The sequence below is a fragment of the Pezoporus flaviventris genome, unplaced genomic scaffold, assembly GCF_033815535.1.
Source record: "Pezoporus flaviventris isolate CSIRO_AGI_PZ_B2104156 unplaced genomic scaffold, CSIRO_AGI_Pfla_v1 ptg000078l, whole genome shotgun sequence".
NCBI lineage: Eukaryota > Metazoa > Chordata > Aves > Psittaciformes > Psittacidae > Pezoporus > Pezoporus flaviventris.
This window is the reverse complement of record NW_026892626.1, coordinates 15,361,291-15,381,573: the sequence shown is the minus strand read 5'-3', so window position 1 is coordinate 15,381,573 and position 20,283 is coordinate 15,361,291. Positions and strand designations below refer to the sequence as shown.

Here is a 20,283-nt window from a genome sequence, read left to right as displayed (position 1 = left end):
GATGTTCAGTGCTTTGCCAATAAGTCTTTCTGACATTTTATCTAGGTGATGTTATATGCCAGCTCCTCTCTAAGTTTTGATTTTTCAGCATCTTCTCAGTTCAGCCACATTCTAGAAGTTGGTGATTTTTGAAGAGCTTTGAGTAGCTGATTAGTTATCAGTGGCTAAAGCAATGCCAGGGAACTAATAAGGGATTAATAGACCACGTTCTGGTATAAATCCACAGCTTATATGGCCAGTCAATATTCCCTGTGACAAAGATGCCAACATGCTGATCTGCTCCTGCCAATGAGTTGATCTGCTCCCAGTACTCATTTCCTCCCAGGCTGAGCTGCATAGCACACTTGATTAATATGAGGTGTTTCAGGTATTTTTCATCTGCAGACAGACAGGTTCTTGCCAGCACAGCTCACATCATTTAATGCATGTCAGGATAGAGGCAGCAGCAGTCATAGTAGGAGAGGGGGATGGATGGGACTGTATGTCTCTGACATTTATCTCCACTCATATTAAAATCAGAATATGATTTACAAGGCAGTTTTACACGACTTTTTTTTTTTTTTTCACTCCTGCTGGTTTGGTTTAGGAAGGACATTCTGGAGCAAGAAACAGTCACTTGCTTTTCCTGTCATTTCCCAACTACAAGAAGGATAAAGGACCAGAGTTTCGGTCAGCAGTGCGTGACATACGGAGACAGCATTAATCCAGTTTCAAATGATACTGATACCAACCAGCCTCCCTTTTCAACTCTAAAAAGTAAAAAGGCTCCATACCCAGCAAGACATTCATTAGGAGATGGCAGCACCTGTGAAATAGTTAATTACTGCTATTATTAAATACTGATATAAAATAAATAAGAAATATCCATTATTTCTTCTAAGTCTATCACCATTGAGCATTTAGGAAGTACATTAAGACAAACAGGCCATTGCAGGTTGTCCTGCAGTCTAAACTCTCTTGCTGATTAATATGACTGACTATACTTAATTTATTACAGAGGATTTATATCCTTATAAATGACAACAGACAGCCAATAAATAAAGGATGATAATAACAGTGCATAACATCAAGGGAAATTAGAGTCAATTGACAGGTTTAAGAACAAGAGTGTGAAGTCCAAACCTAAGTCTTAATAGATTGAAGGTTAAGGTGCTATGATAGTTTAAAATGTGCAAATAAACAAAGTGATGAATTACAAGCCTATTCACAAAAGAGATTCAAATTCTCTGGGCAAACCAATTCTTAGCAGAGATCTGGTCTTTAGTTGGATGAAAACCATTAATCCTGGCTGTGAGGAGAAGACTAAGAAAAACATTTCAAGGTCTGCTATAAATACTTCTAGAAAGAGTGTGAGTGTGTCTACACTCCTCTATGCCTTTACATGCCCTAAGACAAAATATAGCTTCTTTCTTTAATTGTTGTGGTTAAAGAGTGTTGCACATGAATAATCTTTTCTTAAATATCTCCCTACACCTCAAATTGTATCTAATCATGTTCTAATGTACTCCTAGTAACAATTAACAAACAACTACATCTTCTTCTCTCATTGTAAATTAACTGATGTACTGTAAATCTGCAAGTTGTTAAAATACTTTAATTGTTTTATGACCAATAAAGTAGAGACCATCTACTGTCCAGTGCTCAGCACCCAGCACAACCCTGTAATGATGGGAATATATGAAAGCTTTAAGTGCCTGGTGCTTAATTATCCTATGGATTTTTATACCAATCTAGAGGTGTAAACATGCCTTACACTGGTTATAAAAAGTAATTACATATCCTTTTGTTGATGTAATTTATACTTTTCTTAAAGCATTTAGCAGAAAGATATGTAGGAGCTGTAGCATAAAAATCAGGGCTTTAAAGATAAAATTATCTTCCTCTGTGCAAATGTATGCACCATTCCTGAAATACTACAAACCACTCTTTTCTCCACAGGCTTTAATTCTCTTAGTATAGTTTCCTTATAAACTTATTCTGTATTACTAAAACAAGGTATCCTATGATTATCTGAATATAGCCGGTTTACTCAGCTTTTGTCTCCTCTGCTGCATACATAGAATATTGCATACCTTGACCATGATAAACCCAATTCCCTTCCACATTCTCTTTGACTCTCCTGGCAAAGTAACCTCAGTCCCTGCTTGTCACAGGCCCTATAAATCCATTCCCAGCTCTTTTCAGCATTTCTATTTATTCCTCATGCTGCAGTCAACTCTGACCTGCAAGGGTCATCATGAGGGTCAAACAGAACAGATAATTTTTTAATTCACTCACAGCTTCTTCTACAGAGATAACAGCAGAGACTTATCTTGTCTCTACTCCAGCATTTGAAATTCGTAGGTGTTTCCTACCCCAAGCTGTCTGTCAAATTTGACCAAAATGACCATTAATTTTACAAGTTGTTAGTGGGACTATCAGAGAGCGCATCTCCTTAGGAAAGCATGTTATAAATTGTAACGCTAAAGGATATATTGGTCCAATTTGCTCACCTCCCTGTAAAGTGTACTCTGTCACAGGTCTGCTGAATGCTCCCAGCCCAGCTCCATTGTAAGATGCCACCTGGATCTCATACTGGGTCCAAATGATGAGGTCTTTCACTAAGCAGTAGTTGATTTCTGCACTGGTGATGTTCTTATACTGGTATTCTCCAGGGAGGCCAGCCAGGCGATACCTACCATATGGGAAGAAATATTTGCTAGTGAATTAGATGGTATCAATTACAGCAAATATCCCGAGCAGCGAAACTGCTTCCTTTGTCAAGAGGCAAGACACAAACTTCTACAGCAGAATTATACAAAGAATAATTAAAAATAATCAGAAAGAACAAACAAACTCCTGCTAAAACCGTATCATGTTTGACTGCTATAGTATCGCTAATCTGATCTCACTGAGATTACATGCTCAGGGCTGAACAAAATGGGTATTTTATCCTGTTTTATGGTTGCAGAAAAATTACAGCTTTTTAAACGTAGCCTGTCTAGTAAAAGCTGTGATTTAGTAGAAAAAATTGCCCAGATGTGATTTTTTTAGCAAGATGCTGCTGTAAATCAGCTTGAGAAATGGTTTTTTTTCCTTCTCCTCTGAAACCTGAAAAGGAAGAGCTCAGAGGGCTCTGACCTTCCAGAGACTCATTCCATCTCATTCCGCTTCCTTCCAGGTGTTGTCATCTCTAGCTTCTACCAGGATTTACTTCATGGATAAAATAAGGATGGAATATAGTTGAGACTGAAGGGTTGGTTAAGCATTGGAATTCCAGAAGGGCTGTACCAAACACAGGTGAGTACATGTAAGCATCCTGCCTGTACAATTTTTTGCACAGGTGAGTGGTAAACATCCTGCCAAACTTTCTGCTAAGCCATAGGAAGCTGAAACACTTGACTATATTTTCCTATGTAAAAACTGCATTGCAGAAAACAGGGCCCCTTTGATATGTCTCTTCAGCCTAAGAAACTATGGAGAAGAACTAAATTATAGAAAACAAACCATGCAGATCTGTGAATGTGAATAATACTGTTGTTTTCCTTCCTTTAGGTGCTTACAATATGCTAATTCACAAAAAGATAAACCAGAAAAAAAACAGAGGCCAAGCAAGGGGCACGAGGCATTACTATTCCATCAGAAAGACAAATCTGAGAACATTTGTGTTTTTATTCACCACACCACTTTCATGCACTCTTACTCATCTTTTGCTTCGCAGTAATGACTAAAAGCTTACTGACATTGAACAATTTCATTGACATCTTACAGTCTGATTTTAAATTCATCCAAGTTAAATTGGTGCAGTTTCTATGACTAGACAACTTTGTGTATTTCAGCCACAGATTTTGTTCTAAAGTCTTATTATAAAGAGATCAGTTCTTAATCACTGACAACCCCTCTATTTTCTGCTGAGCAGCTGCTTGCCTGACCGTATTTTGGCATATTTAATGTTTGTAATGCTACACTGGTGCGATTCAATTTATGAAGTACAAATGGAAATAAAGAGATATCAGCCCTCATTCGAGTTTATCGAATGCCGCCTTCTTCTTCAACTTTCACAATATCTTTTTCATTCTTCTGTCCCCTGGGAAGGGTGGATGCTTCCTGGCAAAGTCAATTCTTTGTGCGGCAATGTTTTGTCTCACACCTAGCAGACAAGGTGTAGAGTGCCCCTGTGATTTAATCCATTATGCTGTTAGCATGGCAGTCCTCTAAATGCAATACTGCCAGCAAGAAAAAGGGCAGAGGAAGGAGGCCAGCTCAGAAATGTCACGTCTTCATGATTTTTCTCACCATGGACTTTGATGTATACTCCATATGACTTGTGCAGTGCACCTTCACTTTTAAAGATCAGGTGTTCCATCAATTTAGTATCTTGTGTGTCTTGAGGATTGGGTCTCTGTGACGCATGGTGGTTTTTATTTTGTTATACCCCAATTCTACAGAAATCAGTGCAAGAAGACTTTTCTTCAGAGCACATTGCTGTCACCACACAATTTGACTTCGAAGAACAGTCTGGTTTATTACTTGGGACAGTTGTGCTTTTACATGATAATCTTAAATTCCTGTTGAATAAATGGTTTCTCTGCTCTGTAGTCAAGACAAAGCATATAGACATCAAAAATGTTCAAGGACTGAGTAGAATGAATATGATCACTCTCTGTTGAAACGGAAAGAGATGTTACAGCAAGGACAGGGATCAACTATGCTCGTAGATGTAGAAAATACTTCAGGTAAACACTGAAAACACTATAGGGAGAAAACAGAACAGGTTACCAGAATTAGGAGGCTATGGGATTGCTTTCTCATAGAACTTAAAGCTGAGACTGGGTTACATTCATTGGGAATAGCTAAGGAATTAATCATATCATCAAATAAACCAGTTTAAATGCAAGAATCGTACAAGCAACAGTTGTACCCTGTGCAAATAGGTACCCAAGTCTCATGACAAGATACTACCTATAGATAAAAATTGAAGCACCTCTTCCTGCCTGTCACTAATGACTGGTACGGCTTTCAAACTGAGTCCAGCTCTTAAAACTGCAGGCACTTGTACAAGTGGCCCACCAGCATAATAGGCTCTGTGCAGGTGACAGACAGGTTAACAGACTTACAGCTCTGCCTGCAAAGAGACAGAACTTTCCAGGACTATTTTGGGAGCTCACCAACACTCTTAACATCACAAAAACATTTCCATCCATGCCAGCAAAAGTAGTACAGCATGAACAGGATGTTGGCATCTAACTGTAGCATTTAGTTATCTTTTAGCAGGTGTGGAGGACACTGTATTAAAAATGTCAGCAGCCAGCCCACAGTAGGCTGTAACCATCACTTGGAAGCATGTCAGAGTTGGTGCAATGCAATGCTTGGGAGTTTCTCACAAATACCTAATTTAGATAATGCCTCTTCTACTAAAGGTGTGGCCCTAGCTGGCTGCTAGCACCACAGGATATGTATGCTGCCAAACAAGCAGGTGAGCTGTAGCTGAAGTGGGCAGGAGTGTATAACTGAGTGCCCAAAAATTACAAAAGCGAAATGCCCTGCAAGGTTACTTAGAGCGGCAACACCATTTCCAGCACAATATATGCTGTATAAGCAGAAAGACTGGATGTATTCTAGATTCCAAATTACCTGTTGGAATCTGCTTCTCATTAATAAATACAGAAGGGGCTGAAAGAATCTTACTCACCTGACTGATTTTTAAAACCACATTAAGGTCTGCCATGAAGCATCTGACCTGTCATTCTCTTTTCATTTTGTTTGGCACAAAACCGAAGCTTATTGATTCTATTTTTGTCTTCCATCGTGAAGGAGACCTATTGTGTCTTTGATAAATTTAATTAACCTTTCTAGCAGGAAGCTGAGATTGTAATAAGCAAATATACATCTCCAGTGCATAGGCTGCACTGTACTAACCTCCCATGTGAACACTTTTAGTACTTGTTGCACTTCACTTTGAAAATGGAAAAAAGCTATCTGGATGTAGAGAGTCTCCATAGGGAGCTAGTCCACTTAGGCAGTCCTTTCAGAGTAGCTAGCAGAGACCCCCAGCTCATTGACTCTCTAGAACAGGCAGGCTAGAATTTAAGTGCCTACACTCATGTGGCCACTTGAACAGAGGTGTTTTCTTCTGTAATAAAACAGGGCAGCCACAGCATTTGTAAATAATAATGAATGTATTTACAGAATCACAGAATCATTTGAGTCAGAAAAGACCTTTAAGATCATTGAGTCGAACTGTTAACCCAGCACTGACAAGTCCACCGCTATGTCCCCAAAGCACCACTACACATCTTTTAAACACCTCCAGGGACAGTGCATCTGACACTGCCCTGGGCAGCCTGTTCCATTGCCTGACAGCCCTTTGGGTGAAGAAATTTTTCCTAATATCCAATCTAAACCTCCCCTAGTGAAGCTTGAAGCAGCTTCCTCTTGTCCTATTGCTTGTTGAGAGGAGAGACTGACCCCCACCTCACTACAGCCTCTGTTCAGGTAGCAGTAGAGAGTGATAAGGTCTCCCCTGAGCCTCCTTCTCTCCAGGCTAAACAACCCCAGTTCTCTCAGCTGCCCTCACAGGACTTGCCCTTGAGACCCTTCACCAGCTTTGTTGCCCTCCTTTAATTTCATGGAATGGAATTAGAAGTAGTTTTAAGTACACTCTTATGTCACACCATTCTGAATTCCCTCATGCACACATGGATCTATCTCCAGACTTTCCAGGTTAGGAAATTACTTACCTTAGGATGTATCCATGAAGAACCCCATTATGTTCACTCTCAGGAGGAGGCTGCCACTGGACCATGATAGACTGATTGGTGCGCCCACTGGCCACTATGTTTTTAGGTGGGGCACTGGGGGGCTCCTCAGGTAACATCAACCTAAGTACAAAAGAATGTGATTGAGGTGGGTGTTGAAATAAATCACTGATAACATTTCTATTTCATGTATCCATTCCATGGGAACCAGTTTCTTTTATCAAAGTCTGATGACTAGAAGGAAATATAACTCTGATCAAACTGCTGAAGACATGCATGAAATAGTTACAACAAATCAACATAATAGGAAATCAGTTAAGCAAGCAACAAGACAGACAGCTGAGGTAACCTTATTCTCTCTGAATCACTCAGGCTGCTACAACTCTTTAAAAAGATTACAAGCCTGAATGAGTTAGAGCTCAGGTCCAGTGTCTGTGACTCCTTCCAAATTGTTTCTTTCAGCTCTTTCAATATTTTTCATATCAAACTCCTACATTTTGAAAAAGCCATTTAGAGTTCAGCTCTTCTGTAATTCAAGCTCTCAGCAAGCTTTGGTTCAGAAGAAGGGGGATGCATCTAAAACTAAATTTGATGAAGCCATCCTTCTATGTCGCATCTGGGTGAATTCCAGAAGTGACATTAGGAGAATGCTGTCCTCCTTCCTGGACTAACTGCTGGGGCTTAGCACAAGAGCAAAAAGATTCTGCTTAACTGATACTCTGGAAGTATGAGGGCACCTCTTTCATGGTGTGTTGATATCCTGCATCATCTAATTGCCATGATCACTAATTACTGGCAGCTGCAGAGCACTCTCCAGAGGCTTGGGTAATGCTAACTGCTCCCTTCCCCAGTTATTGTGCAACAAGTAACTTCAGTCATTCACGAACAATGAGCAGGTTTTTTTTCCCCAGTAGTTCTAGGTTATTGTACCTCCAGTACACAGATATTTATTTTTACTGTACCTGCTGGTCTCAGAGCTGTACTGGCCCTTTCCCACCTGGTTAACAGCACACACTCTGAACTGGTAGGTTCTGGCTGGAGTGAGTCCACTCACAGTGACACCGGTCATCTTTGGGTCAAGGTTTGAGAGGTGAACCTTCCAGGGAGAATCTGTTGGAATAATTTACATGTGAAAAAAGATGACAGTGCTTGTTAAAAGCCCTGCAGAAGTGAGAAAACGCCTCTGACTGCTCAGAGCTCTTTGTGCTTGTTTTCCTCAGAGGAACTTTGGGAAGAAGTTTCTTTTCAGCAGAAGAAACCTTCCTGTCAGCCCACACGGTTATGCAGATTGCACATTTGTCTACTGGAAAGTGATGCTGCACGTGTCATGGCATAATAAATAAAAACTATATTCATTAGCATTTTAATAAAAGAGTAAACAAGCATGATAAAGACAGATGGGCTGTGTATTTCACAACCCATCTGTTTGGCAGGCCATTACACCACCACACCCATGAGTGGCTCTGGTGGAAGGCCTGTAATGAAATTCACAGTCAGTTTGGAATATCTTCCTACCCAGCTTGCAAGCAGGTGTAGAAGCATGACTCTCTCTCTGCCAAATCAGACCTTTGCTGTAAGACCTAAGAAAGCTTCTGCTGCAAATTCTACACGTCTGCAGTTTTTTCTTTTCCTAGAGACAGTATATGGCATTTGGTCTACTCGTTTCCTAGGAAGATTGCCTGGTATAAACAGCCCTGGCAGCACTATAAAACCCTCTTCGTCAGTTCACATACTTGACATACTGAGCTCCTCTGATGCCCAAATTACATTTTCAAGTTTTCAAAGAGGTCAGAAAATGAAACATGTTGAAAATTAAATATCCTGACTTCTTTTCTTCATAGGCTGGTGTCACACATTTTCCCTGAAGCCATGACTGAAAGAGTCAGGGAGAAGTGACATTTGGTCTGTGTTGCAACAGTACAGCAATGGAATCAGCCAATTTAAAGATTTGTTCAGATTTTAAATAATACCAGCTGTTTCCATGCTCCCTGCTCAAAATTACCAACACTTCTGGAAATGACTGAGGAGCTAGCTGTAGATTTTGGCAACATATCTGTACATGTTGCTCATCAGAAGTGCATTGCAGCTCCTGGCAGGTCACCTAGACGTCTGCCTGAAAATGAAGATGAGATGTCCCAAATGTGGAAGCCTGCTAAAATTCACACCAAGATATAAACCACTAATTTAGCGCTTTTCTGGCAGATTCTTTAGCAAGTTTAAGTCTTCTGGGGTCTGCTGCCAGTGGAGCTATAAACACTGCATCTTTGAATTACCCAAAACATATTTATTCCAGTAATGGCTTTCTGAGAACAAAATCTTTTTTAAGAGGAAAACTGACACAGCAGAATACTGGGAATGTTGGAGAGGGACATTTGCACAGCAGTCAAGTTCTGTCCTCACCAGCTGATGATTTACCAGCAGTCACTGCAGCTGCAAGATCAAGACAGCAATTCTGAGCATCGAACTTCTTTTAGAAAGACCTTAGAGGACGCACTCCTGTGCTGTCTAGAAAAGCATTGGTTAGGAGGTTTTTGCATCACAGTTCCCTCTGGATTTTATCAAGCTTCTCCTGAGGCTTCAGAAACAACTGTTCACCTGGTTACAGCCAGAGTACATAGTAACAAATCAAGGTAAGTCAAAGTTAAGGTATGGCTGACAATGCCTGAAGCAGCTTCCTGAGGAAAATGTAAGAGCAGACACCACCAAGAGAGTGAAACACCCCTGTATGAGCTACTTGGGTAGTGGTCCATTTCCTACAGCATTTCATTTGTTTATTGCGAGTGTAAACACCACCTGAGAGTGCTTAACCCAAGTGCTCAATGTAGTGAGGAGTTTGATTCAACAACAGGGCCTATTAATCTCTTCAGCACCTTGGGGCTTTACTCTGTTTATATGCTGCATCTGTAGAATACTTTATTAATTCCTTTTCCTCTCCTGGTGGAAGATAAAAGATCTGGCAGGAAGAGAGATTAAACTGAAACCTAATATAAACGGAGCCTATTCATCTCCTAGGCACTCTGATTCAGAAAGGAAGGTGGTTTGGGGAGGATTTGCTTACTCACAGAGCAGTGGATACAGAGACTATGCAGAGTAGCTTTAAAATTTAAATGTCAAGCCTTTTTTCTTTTGATAATCAATAAACTAAACATTTCAAAACAAACCCCAGAATTGCACAGAGCAGCGATTGTGACAGCAGAAACATGCCATAACATTTTTAACACTCTTCTCCTCCAGGGGTGACTGTCACTTGCCCGTCCCAGGAAGCCTGGAGAAGCTCCATGGTGACAAAAGAGCTGCAAGGTCAAACTATTAAATAAGCCTCCGTTAGATTGAGCAGACTGTGCTAATCCTTCATTTAATTTAAACTGCCTAGAATGTACTCTGGGCTTTGTTTGCTCTGCTGCTGCAATTGCTACTGTCTGAGGCACTTCAATGTTTAGCTGGCTATCATCTTAAGGAGATCAGGTATTTTGAATTAAAGGGGTGGAAGGCCAAAAGGAAAGTAGAGGCTGAAAATGAGTGGGAGGCTGAACAAGAGTGGGAGGGTGAAAAGTGAGGATGATCAGGGGGCTGGAACACTCCCCATACTAAGGCTGAGGAAGTTGGGGCTGCTCACCCTGGAAAAGAGAAACAGCACCGAGACCTCAGAGCTGCTTCCAGTATCTGAAGGGGGCCTACAAGGACACCAGAAAGGGACTCTTCATCAGGGACCATAGTGACATGATGTCCTGGGTTCAGCAGTAGCAGTCAATTTTTCTCCTTCTTGGTAGCTAGTGCAGTGCTGTGTTTTGACTTTCAGCCTGGGAACAGCGCTGATAACACCGATGTTTTCAGTTGTTGCTAAGTAATGTTTACCCTGACCAAGGACTTTGTGAGTCTCATGCTCTGCCAGGGAGGAGGGGAAGCCGGGAGGAAGCAGAGACAGGACACCTGACCCAAGCTAGCCAAAGTAGTATTGCATACCACAGCACGTCATGCCCGGGGGGGTAACTGGGAGTTACCCGGAAGGACATGGGGTCTTCTGGGGTGGACTCGTGTTTTGGCGGGTGGTATCTTATTCTCTTCCCGTGTTATTTCCCTTACCATTATTATTATTGGTGGTAGAAACAGCGGTTTTGTGTTGTACCTTAGTTACTGGACTGTTCTTGTCTCAACCTGTGGGAGTTGCATTCTTTCGATTTTCCTCCCCATCCCTCCGGGAGTGGGGAAAGGGGGCTTGGGGTGGAGGGGAAGGAAAGAAAGAGGGAGGAAAAAGGGGGGAGTGAGTGAATGAGCTGGCTGGCTGGGTTTAAACCATGACATATGACAAGGGTGAATAGGCTGAAACTTAAACAGGGGAGATTCAGGTTAGATTTAAGGAAATTTTTCACCATGACAGTGGTGAGGCACTGGCACAGGGTGCCCAGAGAAGCTGTGGCTGCCCCATCCCTGGCAGTGTTCAAGGCTAGGTTGGATGGGGATTGGAGCAACCTGCTCTAGTGGAAGGTGTCCCTGCCTGTGGCAGCGGGTTGGAACTAGATGGTCTTAAGGTCCTTTCCAACTCAATCCATCCTATGATTTTTTTATTTTAACTCTGAGTGCTTCTCCAAGTTAATTTATTGGAAACAAAGAAATCTCACAGGCTACTCTCTAGTTTACAATGTGATTTGTGAAGTTTTAGAAATTACTTTTGTTCTGTCAAGAATTTTTGGATGTATTTGTGATATGTTTCATAACACTGGTAACTCACTGCCCTGGGTTCAGCAGTAGCAGTCATTTTTCTCCTTCTTGGTAGCTGGTGCAGTGCTGTGTTTTGACTTTCAGCTCGGGAACAGAGCTGATAACAATGATGTTTTGGTTTGGTCAAGGACTTTGTGAGCCTCATGCTCTGTCAAGGAGGAGCGGAAGCTGGGAGGAAGCAGAGACAAGACACCTGACCCAAGCTAGCCAAAGAGGTATTCCATACCACAGCACGTCATGCCCAGGATGTAATGGAGAGTTACCCGGAAGGGCTAGGACAGTGAGTGAAGGAGCTCTGCCCGGTTTTAAACCACGACATTCACCAAGAGGCATTTCTTCTGTATTTCCCTATCTACCTTACAACTCCTGCATTAATTGCAAATTCTTCAAAAATAATTTCTAATTTGATATTACAGATTAGGTCTATTGCAAAAGGCTGATTTCTGCAGGTTTGGAGTACATTTCCGTCTCCTTCCTTCTCCAGGGTGGTTTTGCGTAGACGGTAGTATTGGAATTTGCTATACTGCTGTGGTTCACTGAAGTCATCTTTCAAATCTTCATGACCATACATGATACTGCAAAAAGCTCAAATAAAAATTAAGTGGTTCATCCTTTGTTTGGTAGGGCTTCAATAAGGTCTACCATTGGCCTGAGAAAAAGTATCTTTTAACACTATCATAGAATCACAAAAGAGTTAAGGTTGGAAAGGGCCTTAAGGTCATCTAGCTCCAACCCCCCTGCAGGGACGCCTCCCGCTAGACCTTTTTGCCCGAGGCTCTGTCCAACCTGGCCTTGAACACTGCCAGGGATGGAACCTTCCAGTGTCTGAAGAGGGGCTATAGGGATGCTGGGGATGGACTACTCATTAGAAACTGTAGTGACAGGACAAGGGGTAACTGGTTAAAACTTAAATGGGGGAAGTTTTCATTGGATATAAGGAAGAAATTCTTTACTGTTAGGGTGGTGAGGCACTGGAATGGGTTGCCCAGGGAAGTTGTGAATCCTTGGCAGTGTTCAAGGCCAGGTTGGACAGCGCCTTGGGTGCCATAGTTTAGTGTGAGGTGTCCCTGCCCATGGCAAGGGGGTTGGAACTGAATGATCTTAAGGTCTTTTCCAACCCTAACTATTCTATGATTCTATGATTTACCACTTCTTTGGGCAACCTGTTCCAGTGCCTCAGCACCCCCACAGTAAAGAACTTCCTTATGCAGATCTGAGTCCCAGTTGTAACAAACTAAATAGTTTTATTATGATTTTTGCAAAGATTTGTCAATGTGTCCCATTTTTGTCATCTGAATATTCCTACCAAATTCAGGATGACAATTCCTAGGCTTTAGGCTAAGCAGGTATAGACACTTTCCATAGGAGCTTTTATTATCTCCTCATTGGCAGAATGTAATGAATTGGTGTTACACGATTACAGCACACAGCATAGACATCCCAGAATATGATAAAACAAAAATGGGCTTTTATCTTCATTGTAGTCAGCAGAATTCTTTAAGTATTAATTTATTTCTTCAGTTAAAAGACTACTCAGAATATTTTTTGATTAATCCCTAAAATCTAAACATCTTTGGAATAAAATAAGCAAATCCCCTTCTAACCCCATGAAGATACTTCACTGGAATTCCTAGATATATCGCGACAGGGGCTAATGCAGGTCATGAAACACCCCAAAACCACATTAGTGCAAATGACAGCAATGCATGATCCTATTTATTTAAAAATCCTATTTCCAATGAAGGTTCCCATTTCTGGCTCTGTGTGGGCAGGAATACTTAATGACTGTGCTCTCAGGAACTGTGTTTTTCAAATTAGGTTATAAATTTGCCCCCAAATGTTTAAGGCCATATGTCTCGAGTCACCCACAGACACGGGCTACTATGAATACTTGTAATTTGAGAATTATTGCATTGTGCCAAGTACATTCATTTTAAAAATTAGGTGACAAGAGTTGTTCATAGTTCCAGCAATTTATGAGCACGATCTGCTACTGTTTTTTTTTCCCGCTAATTAAAATAAGGGGTTTATATCTCCTTTCTGAAATGATATTAATGAAAAGGAGTTCTAATCCATGCCAGGTGGAGCGACACTCCTCTCTCTAATGCAGCCAGTAATTAGCCCCCTGAAATTTAGTCATTATTTTGAACCCTCTTCAGCTATTTCTCTGAAACAGATACTGTTATTATGTATTCATTTATGGTACATGCTTCAGAACGTACAATGGTTCCTAAAGCTATTAGAAAGTGATCCAAAACAGGTAAAAATTAACAAAGCTAGACTACATTTCAGCACCTGTAACTGCAAAGCAAAGCTCATGTATCAAAACTCCACAGAACTAAGAAGAAAGTCTCCTACGCAGTTTTGCTAACTGGGAAATAAATCATAATTTTGATGTCCCTCCCTAACATTTACACGTGAAAGGAAACGGGGATTAGGAGTCAAGCACATTGCACTGCTGCTGACAGTGAAGGATCTACTGATGCAGGCAGATGAGCTCACAGAGGACATATGTTGACTCCTTGACAGTTACTCTTTCTGTGGCACAAAACAGGACTGACAGAAAACTTGAAAGGAATTTTTCTTTGAAAAGCGAAGAGAGATTCTGCACAGTCATATCAGAGAAAACTATACCTACACAAGATGAAATATCAGCTTCATTCACAAACATCACTTGGGATGGGTGGGAACAAAGGCAAGGTGGTGTTTTCCAAAGGAGTAGGAGGTCTGTAGAAACTAAATATTAACCACACACTACTGAGATCAAAACAACTCTGAAAAACAAACACTTCAAGAAAATAAAAACCAAAACAAGACAGAGACAATACGCAGACATCAAAGTCAGCTTTCCAAACCAAAGTCACTGCTGACATTGTTTCTACTATTCTACCGGCATCCATACAGCTGAGCAATAATATATGAAATGAGAGAACACAACAATAGGAGAATATTTAAGGGCTTAGATTCCTCTCTTCTTACAGAAGTCCTACTTCTGCGAGTAACCACTTGTTGGACACCGTATATAAAAGCAAAGTAAACAAAGATAAAGATGAAAACTGAAAGGAGAGCAAGATCTAGAGTATTCCTGGGAGTTAAGACGCTCAATTCACATTCACAACAAGCCAGCTCTGTGTTTGTTTTTTGCAGCTACAAGTTTGCTGAAGTACATCTACCTATGATTTGTGATAATGAGACTCTCTCAGTGGCAGACTGCAATGCCATCAGCCAAAATTATTGGATCTATCATGGAGTGAGCAAGGGTTCACAGGATCCTGTGGAGTTCTGAGGGACTGTCTGCACGATTTCTGGAAAACTACTGCTGTTTTTTGCTGTGCCTTCCACATATTTCAATGAATGAATTACAGCATTTTTAGAATGATGGCACATTTACCCCATTCCTATATTAGACCAACTGCAAAGCATCCTTGCTAGAAAAGCAGCTGAAGACCTTTCAAACTTCTCCTGGCATCAAGTGAGCTGCCTCTTCTTTTAATGACTCTTCGCAATCGAGAAGATTCCCAACCAACAGTCCTGCAGCCCAGTGCAGGACCCGCATTCTGCCAGCTGGGTGATGTCTCTATGTACAAACTTACCTCTAGTACCTTTGCATCATGTTCCCAGACTGCGGCTTTATTAGCCTGTCATTGTCAAAGCCTCTTGGAAACATGAAACACAAGTGTAATGTCCTTGGGTGAAAGAACAGGTAAGGAAAAGCTAGAAAGCAGTTACTGGCTTGTAGCTCCTTAATAGGAGGGGAAGGATAGAAGAGTCAAAATAAAAAAGAAGGTGGTGATAAAAAAGGTAGAGAGGGGTTGTGAGTGCAGAACACTGCATTTTCTCAGTCATTTGCTTCACCAAAAGATCAGGAGTCTTTGCTCAAAAAGAAATGTTTTAAGGACAGCAGTCCTGGCCATGACTTGGGATTTCTGCTAGGATTAGAAAACTGCACTGTGCTTAACAGATGTAAAGATCATCAGTTCTGGGACCTCCACATCTGAAAAGCTATGCACTCCTGCCTGCCAAGCAAAAGGGCTGTATGTGATCTGAAGCTCAAGTTTCATCTCAAGCTCTCCGTGTGGCGAAACAAAATGCTTCTTTCTCATTAATCAGAAATCAGGACTGCTTCACATTCAGTTATGCAGTGGCTAATTTCCACATGTCAGAAAAAGTGATGCTCTTAATTTTTTCATCAAGAATCAATTGTTAGGCTTGGATTTTCACCTTCTACAGTGATAGAGATTACAAAGCATTGCCAAGGTGACTGATTTCCACAAAACCTCATCTTTCCATCAACTCCTAAAGAGGCATTAGCAATGACCCTGAATAACCTTGCAAACCGAGAGCCACAAAGGACCAGATACAGCATGACAAAACCGTGAGAAATGGCATTTCGCAACGACCAGGTCTGTAATCCATGAAGCTAGGTATTTAGATATCTTAGAGTTAGGCATCCTACTCCTACCAAAATGAAGGGTGTAAAATTATGACCTAGGGAAAGCAGAGAAAATATATGAACCCATATACAGTTAAGATAGTAGCTCCTACTGACATCCAAGTATATTCCTCTGACAGACCATCAGTTCCTTCTTATTATCCTCCTGCCTGCATTTTTCAGGTGAAACTGGGGCTCTGAATGCATCCAGATATCTATGAAACCAGAGCAAAAGACAACAATGGGAAGACATAAAACGACTACTGCCATTTTACAGATGCTGAATTGAAGCACTGAGGAATGAACTGCTGTGCTTCAAGTCTGGCTGGCAATGCTAGAGGTGGAATTAAGGCTTTCCTGTATCACATTCCATATCTCAAGCCTCTTTTTGTTGTTTAACTCTTACAGCATGCACATAGTCAAGTGTAAAACCCTCCACGCACAGTCTCTCATTTAGCATACAACATACAATGTTTTGTTAGTAGCTCTGGTAAAAGGTGAGTCTGAAAGAAGGCTGAATAATTGAGAAGAACATGAGGTTGAAATTTCACTCACTGTTCTCAGAGAGCTCGACCATGTAGTAGAGAACAGGGCTGTTTCCATCAAAGGGGCGAACCCAGGAGAGCATCACACTGCGGCTGTATGAGGAATTTAGAGTGGCCAGAAGATTCTGAGGGGAATGAGGCAGCTCTCTGTGAAGGGTAAGAGAAAGGGAGAAAAAACAACAGAGAAAAATCAATCTACGTTTCATTCAGCAACAGCCTTACAGGCAGTTAAAGGTACATTACATCAGACTCACATGATGATAGATATAAAACTACCAGCAGCTATCCTCCAATTAAATAAATGAAAGACATCTTGGAATTCTTCACTATCTTATCCTATTTGGGGGAAAAAAATAAATTATGCTGAAAGACCCAAGGCTGACTCTTAGAACAGCTAATGGAAATGTTGTTAAATGTGGAAAAAAGCCAGTTTTCATACTGGTTTTGATTAAGACAAGTTGGTCAATAAATTTCCTCTCTCACTTTTTTCCCCTTCTTATGATGATATCCCAGCAATGTGACAGCAGTAATACATATGAACAGTAAAACACATGGGAGATACGATTTAACATGGAATTTTTCATACTCAAGGAAGCAGAAGACATTGACACTATCCATACAGAGCTACTAATCAAAATTACCATATGTATTCTTAGGCTACAGAACAGCTTGATTTACTCATGGATTCAGGCTTATCCTGTCATGGGTAGAATCTTTCCTTCCTATAATAAGGATTTTTTTGGAAGCACCCAACCAGAAAATGTAATGAAAATGCCTGAAGAAACCCCATGGAAATACAAAATGAAACATTTCAAAACCCAAAATAAAACAGCAGCTCAATTAAAACATGTAATTTCTCCACATAAAGGCAATTTGTGGAAAAAACATTTCCTTTGTACTCATGGCTGCATGGTGCAGTGAGAAAACAAAATTCTGCTGGGTCCCTTAAATGCTGATGAGTACTAAAGGATAAGAGCCCTTCAGCCATTATATTTTAGCCTGATTTCTGCACCGTATCATCAGGGTTCCTGAGGAGGACAAGGATCTCAGGGTGAAGAAAAAGCAAGGAGGGCCAGTTTTCACCCATTCAACCTACTTCTCCTACCTAGGAAAGCTGAGGGCAACCCTTCCTCAATGAGTACTGCTTCTAATCTGCTCTGGTCACAGCAGAAATCCATGAGGGCACCTCATATGCTTAATTTAAAAATGCAGTAATTCCTGGTTGTAAAATATCATGCAACTGAAGGCTTACAGTTACTTAAAAACCACAACTCCTTAGCCACTCACAAAAGCAAATAGAGACTCTGGCTTTAAGCCAGAAAAATAAATGTGTCCTGGAGTGGTGTTTCTACTGGAAGACTGAGGAACATATGGAGAGGCAGACAATAGTTTGATTACTTTTCTGTTAAAACTGTGAATGCTTTTGCTTATGTGTTTATGATGGCCTACACTGTGGAGTTAGCACCAAAACAAAAAAGGCATGCACCAATCAGGCTTCAGACTTCTGATACACAGAAACTTAGGATCTGGTTGCTTTTAGGCTGGAAGAAACACCAGGCACAGGAAACGGTATGTATGAGCCCAGAGGAAGCATACTTTGAACACAGCACTGCAAAAGCTTGGAGAAACAAGTTTAGGGAAGAGGGGGCCCTGGAAACAAGCTGGGAAGGCAACTGACCTGCAAGGCAAAAACGGTAAAATAAACCTGTCATTTTAAAGCGTGGAGTGGGGTTTTAATATATGGCCAGAGAGTACAGGGCCATGCTACTTAATTCTGAATGAAACATCAAATTATAATAAACATTTATCCTCCACTACAATTTATCATTATGCCCTAAGCAAGCTGGTTGGGAAAGCGTTTTTGTGATTAAGGTGGCAAAGGGAATTACTGAAGGAGAGTGAAACATCTCAGTGTGACATGACTCACAGAAGTCCCAGTCCCCACTTCATTTATCACCAAGCCCTATGAGGAAGAGCTCAGAGATGGGTTGTGGCTTCAGCTTCTTCCAGAAGATGGTCACACAGGGAGCAATGTAGGAGGGATGGCTGAGGTGGAGCTCACAGCAAACTTTTCTCCATGTAACTCCTTTTCTGGGAACTAAATAAACACTCCTAGTATATATTAAGGATATTTTCAGGGCATGCATTTCACTAGTCTTGTTTCCCCACACATTTAGAAGGGCTGAATTAACAACTCATTTGAGGACAGAGGCTAAATAACTAAGAAAAACTTTACAGCGCAGTCTCTTTTTCTTATCGTACAAGTCTCAGAAGACTTTTGGAGGAAAGGGGACATTCCCCTTTTCGTATTTTTTAAAGCACAAATTGAGTTTAAACATGGGTTCTGTCTTCCTTAGGATTTGGATTTCTTTTATTATTCTCTTAGCTTGACACAAAATTGTAATCGCTCAGCAGCATGAAGGAAATGGGCACTTTCTGTTCAGAGATTGAGTAGCATGAGCTGCAACAGCCATACCCCTATCTCCACTAATATCTATTCTTTAGCCATATGTGTCCACACCAAACAGCAACAGATGGTGCTTACAAATTTAAATCCCTCAAGGCAGACATAACAAGTGCCTAAGAAACACACCTGGACAGAAACAAATATTTAAAACTACACAAACATTTCAGCACAGAAGTGTACTACTTCGCAGTATACAAAAGCAGAGATTAATAAATAGCAATTCCTACTTTAGCAAGCTCTTACACTTTGCCTCCTGCTCATTTGCTACCACATACTGTGTGGAAGGGATGATAAATGAAACCTGTACCACCATCATGAATATTCACGTTCCCAAAAGAGATCATTGCTTCTTTTTTTCCTTTAAGAGAATTACTTTTCCTTGATGCTAACATCCAAGAAATCGTTGCAGGGAATGGTAATTTCAACAGTTCTTTAGGATGAGAAGGACTGCAGACTAAAATTGCTCAACTTCTGATACACCAAGGAAGAGGATGAGGTTTAGTATAACAACGCACAGGGCACAGAAGAGCCCTTGAACGGACACTGGAAGTTTAATTCCAGCATGATCATCTTTCTTTTGTTTACTAAAGCCCCAAATAGGAAATACATGAAGGTTTTTCAATATAGGATATCTTAAGACCTCACTCCTCTAATGAAGAGTTGCATAGAGGCAAGTTTTCCATAACTTATTTTGCATGACAGCAAAATACGTATACGGACACTTTTAAATCTGTAATTGAAAGATAAGCCCAAGGTTAATGGCATAGCCACCCAGGTGACCTAAAGGGCCTCTGACAATGCAATTAAAGTACCAGATTTACAAGAAAGGAACATGAAGTCATTGTGACAATCTAGGAGAGAAATATTAGCTAGCTGCAGATGATACATGTTCAAAACAGAAACCCTAATGTTTAGAGTCAGCTCATCACTGCCAGAGGGCAGCTGAAATATTCACTCAGCAAACACATAGAGTGTTTTATAAAATCAGCTAAAAGGAGACTATTTGCTGAGGGAAATAAACCAGACATGGTTTGGAGAGATTTCTGAGAAAAAGCATCTAACAGCAGGTAATTAGAGAGACTGGGACTGAAGAGGGGATTACGCAAAAGGCAAGGGAGATTAAACAAGTTTTCTTGTCAGTTTATAAAAAGTCCCACTCCTATTTCATAAATGATTTCCTAAATCAGGTCCACCACACAAGTTTTACTCAGGAGCAGGTGGTTCATCTGCTAGCCCCGATAACGTGCTAAGATGTTGAGGCAGGAAGCCTAGCAAAGCACTAAGCCTAGCCTGATGGTTTTGCTCATGTAAGTTTATAATGTTTTAAATTAAGGGATGTTTCATCTGTTGCTCAGGAATTTCCAATTTCTCTTGCAAAAGAAT

At 40.9% G+C, this 20,283-nt stretch overlaps 1 protein-coding gene across 1 annotated transcript in view; it reads right to left on the bottom strand.

Moving 5' to 3' along the window:
* The window catches only part of SDK1 (sidekick cell adhesion molecule 1), a 418,839-nt gene that overhangs the window by 116,451 nt on the left and 282,105 nt on the right, over nucleotides 1–20,283 (bottom strand). Inside the window, exons 15-18 of the mRNA XM_061473901.1 lie at nucleotides 16,444–16,580; nucleotides 7,700–7,847; nucleotides 6,720–6,860; nucleotides 2,493–2,674 (exon numbers count right to left, since the gene is read on the bottom strand). Coding sequence (XP_061329885.1) covers nucleotides 2,493–2,674; nucleotides 6,720–6,860; nucleotides 7,700–7,847; nucleotides 16,444–16,580 — 608 coding nt within the window. The remainder of the gene's footprint in view (nucleotides 1–2,492; nucleotides 2,675–6,719; nucleotides 6,861–7,699; nucleotides 7,848–16,443; nucleotides 16,581–20,283) is intronic.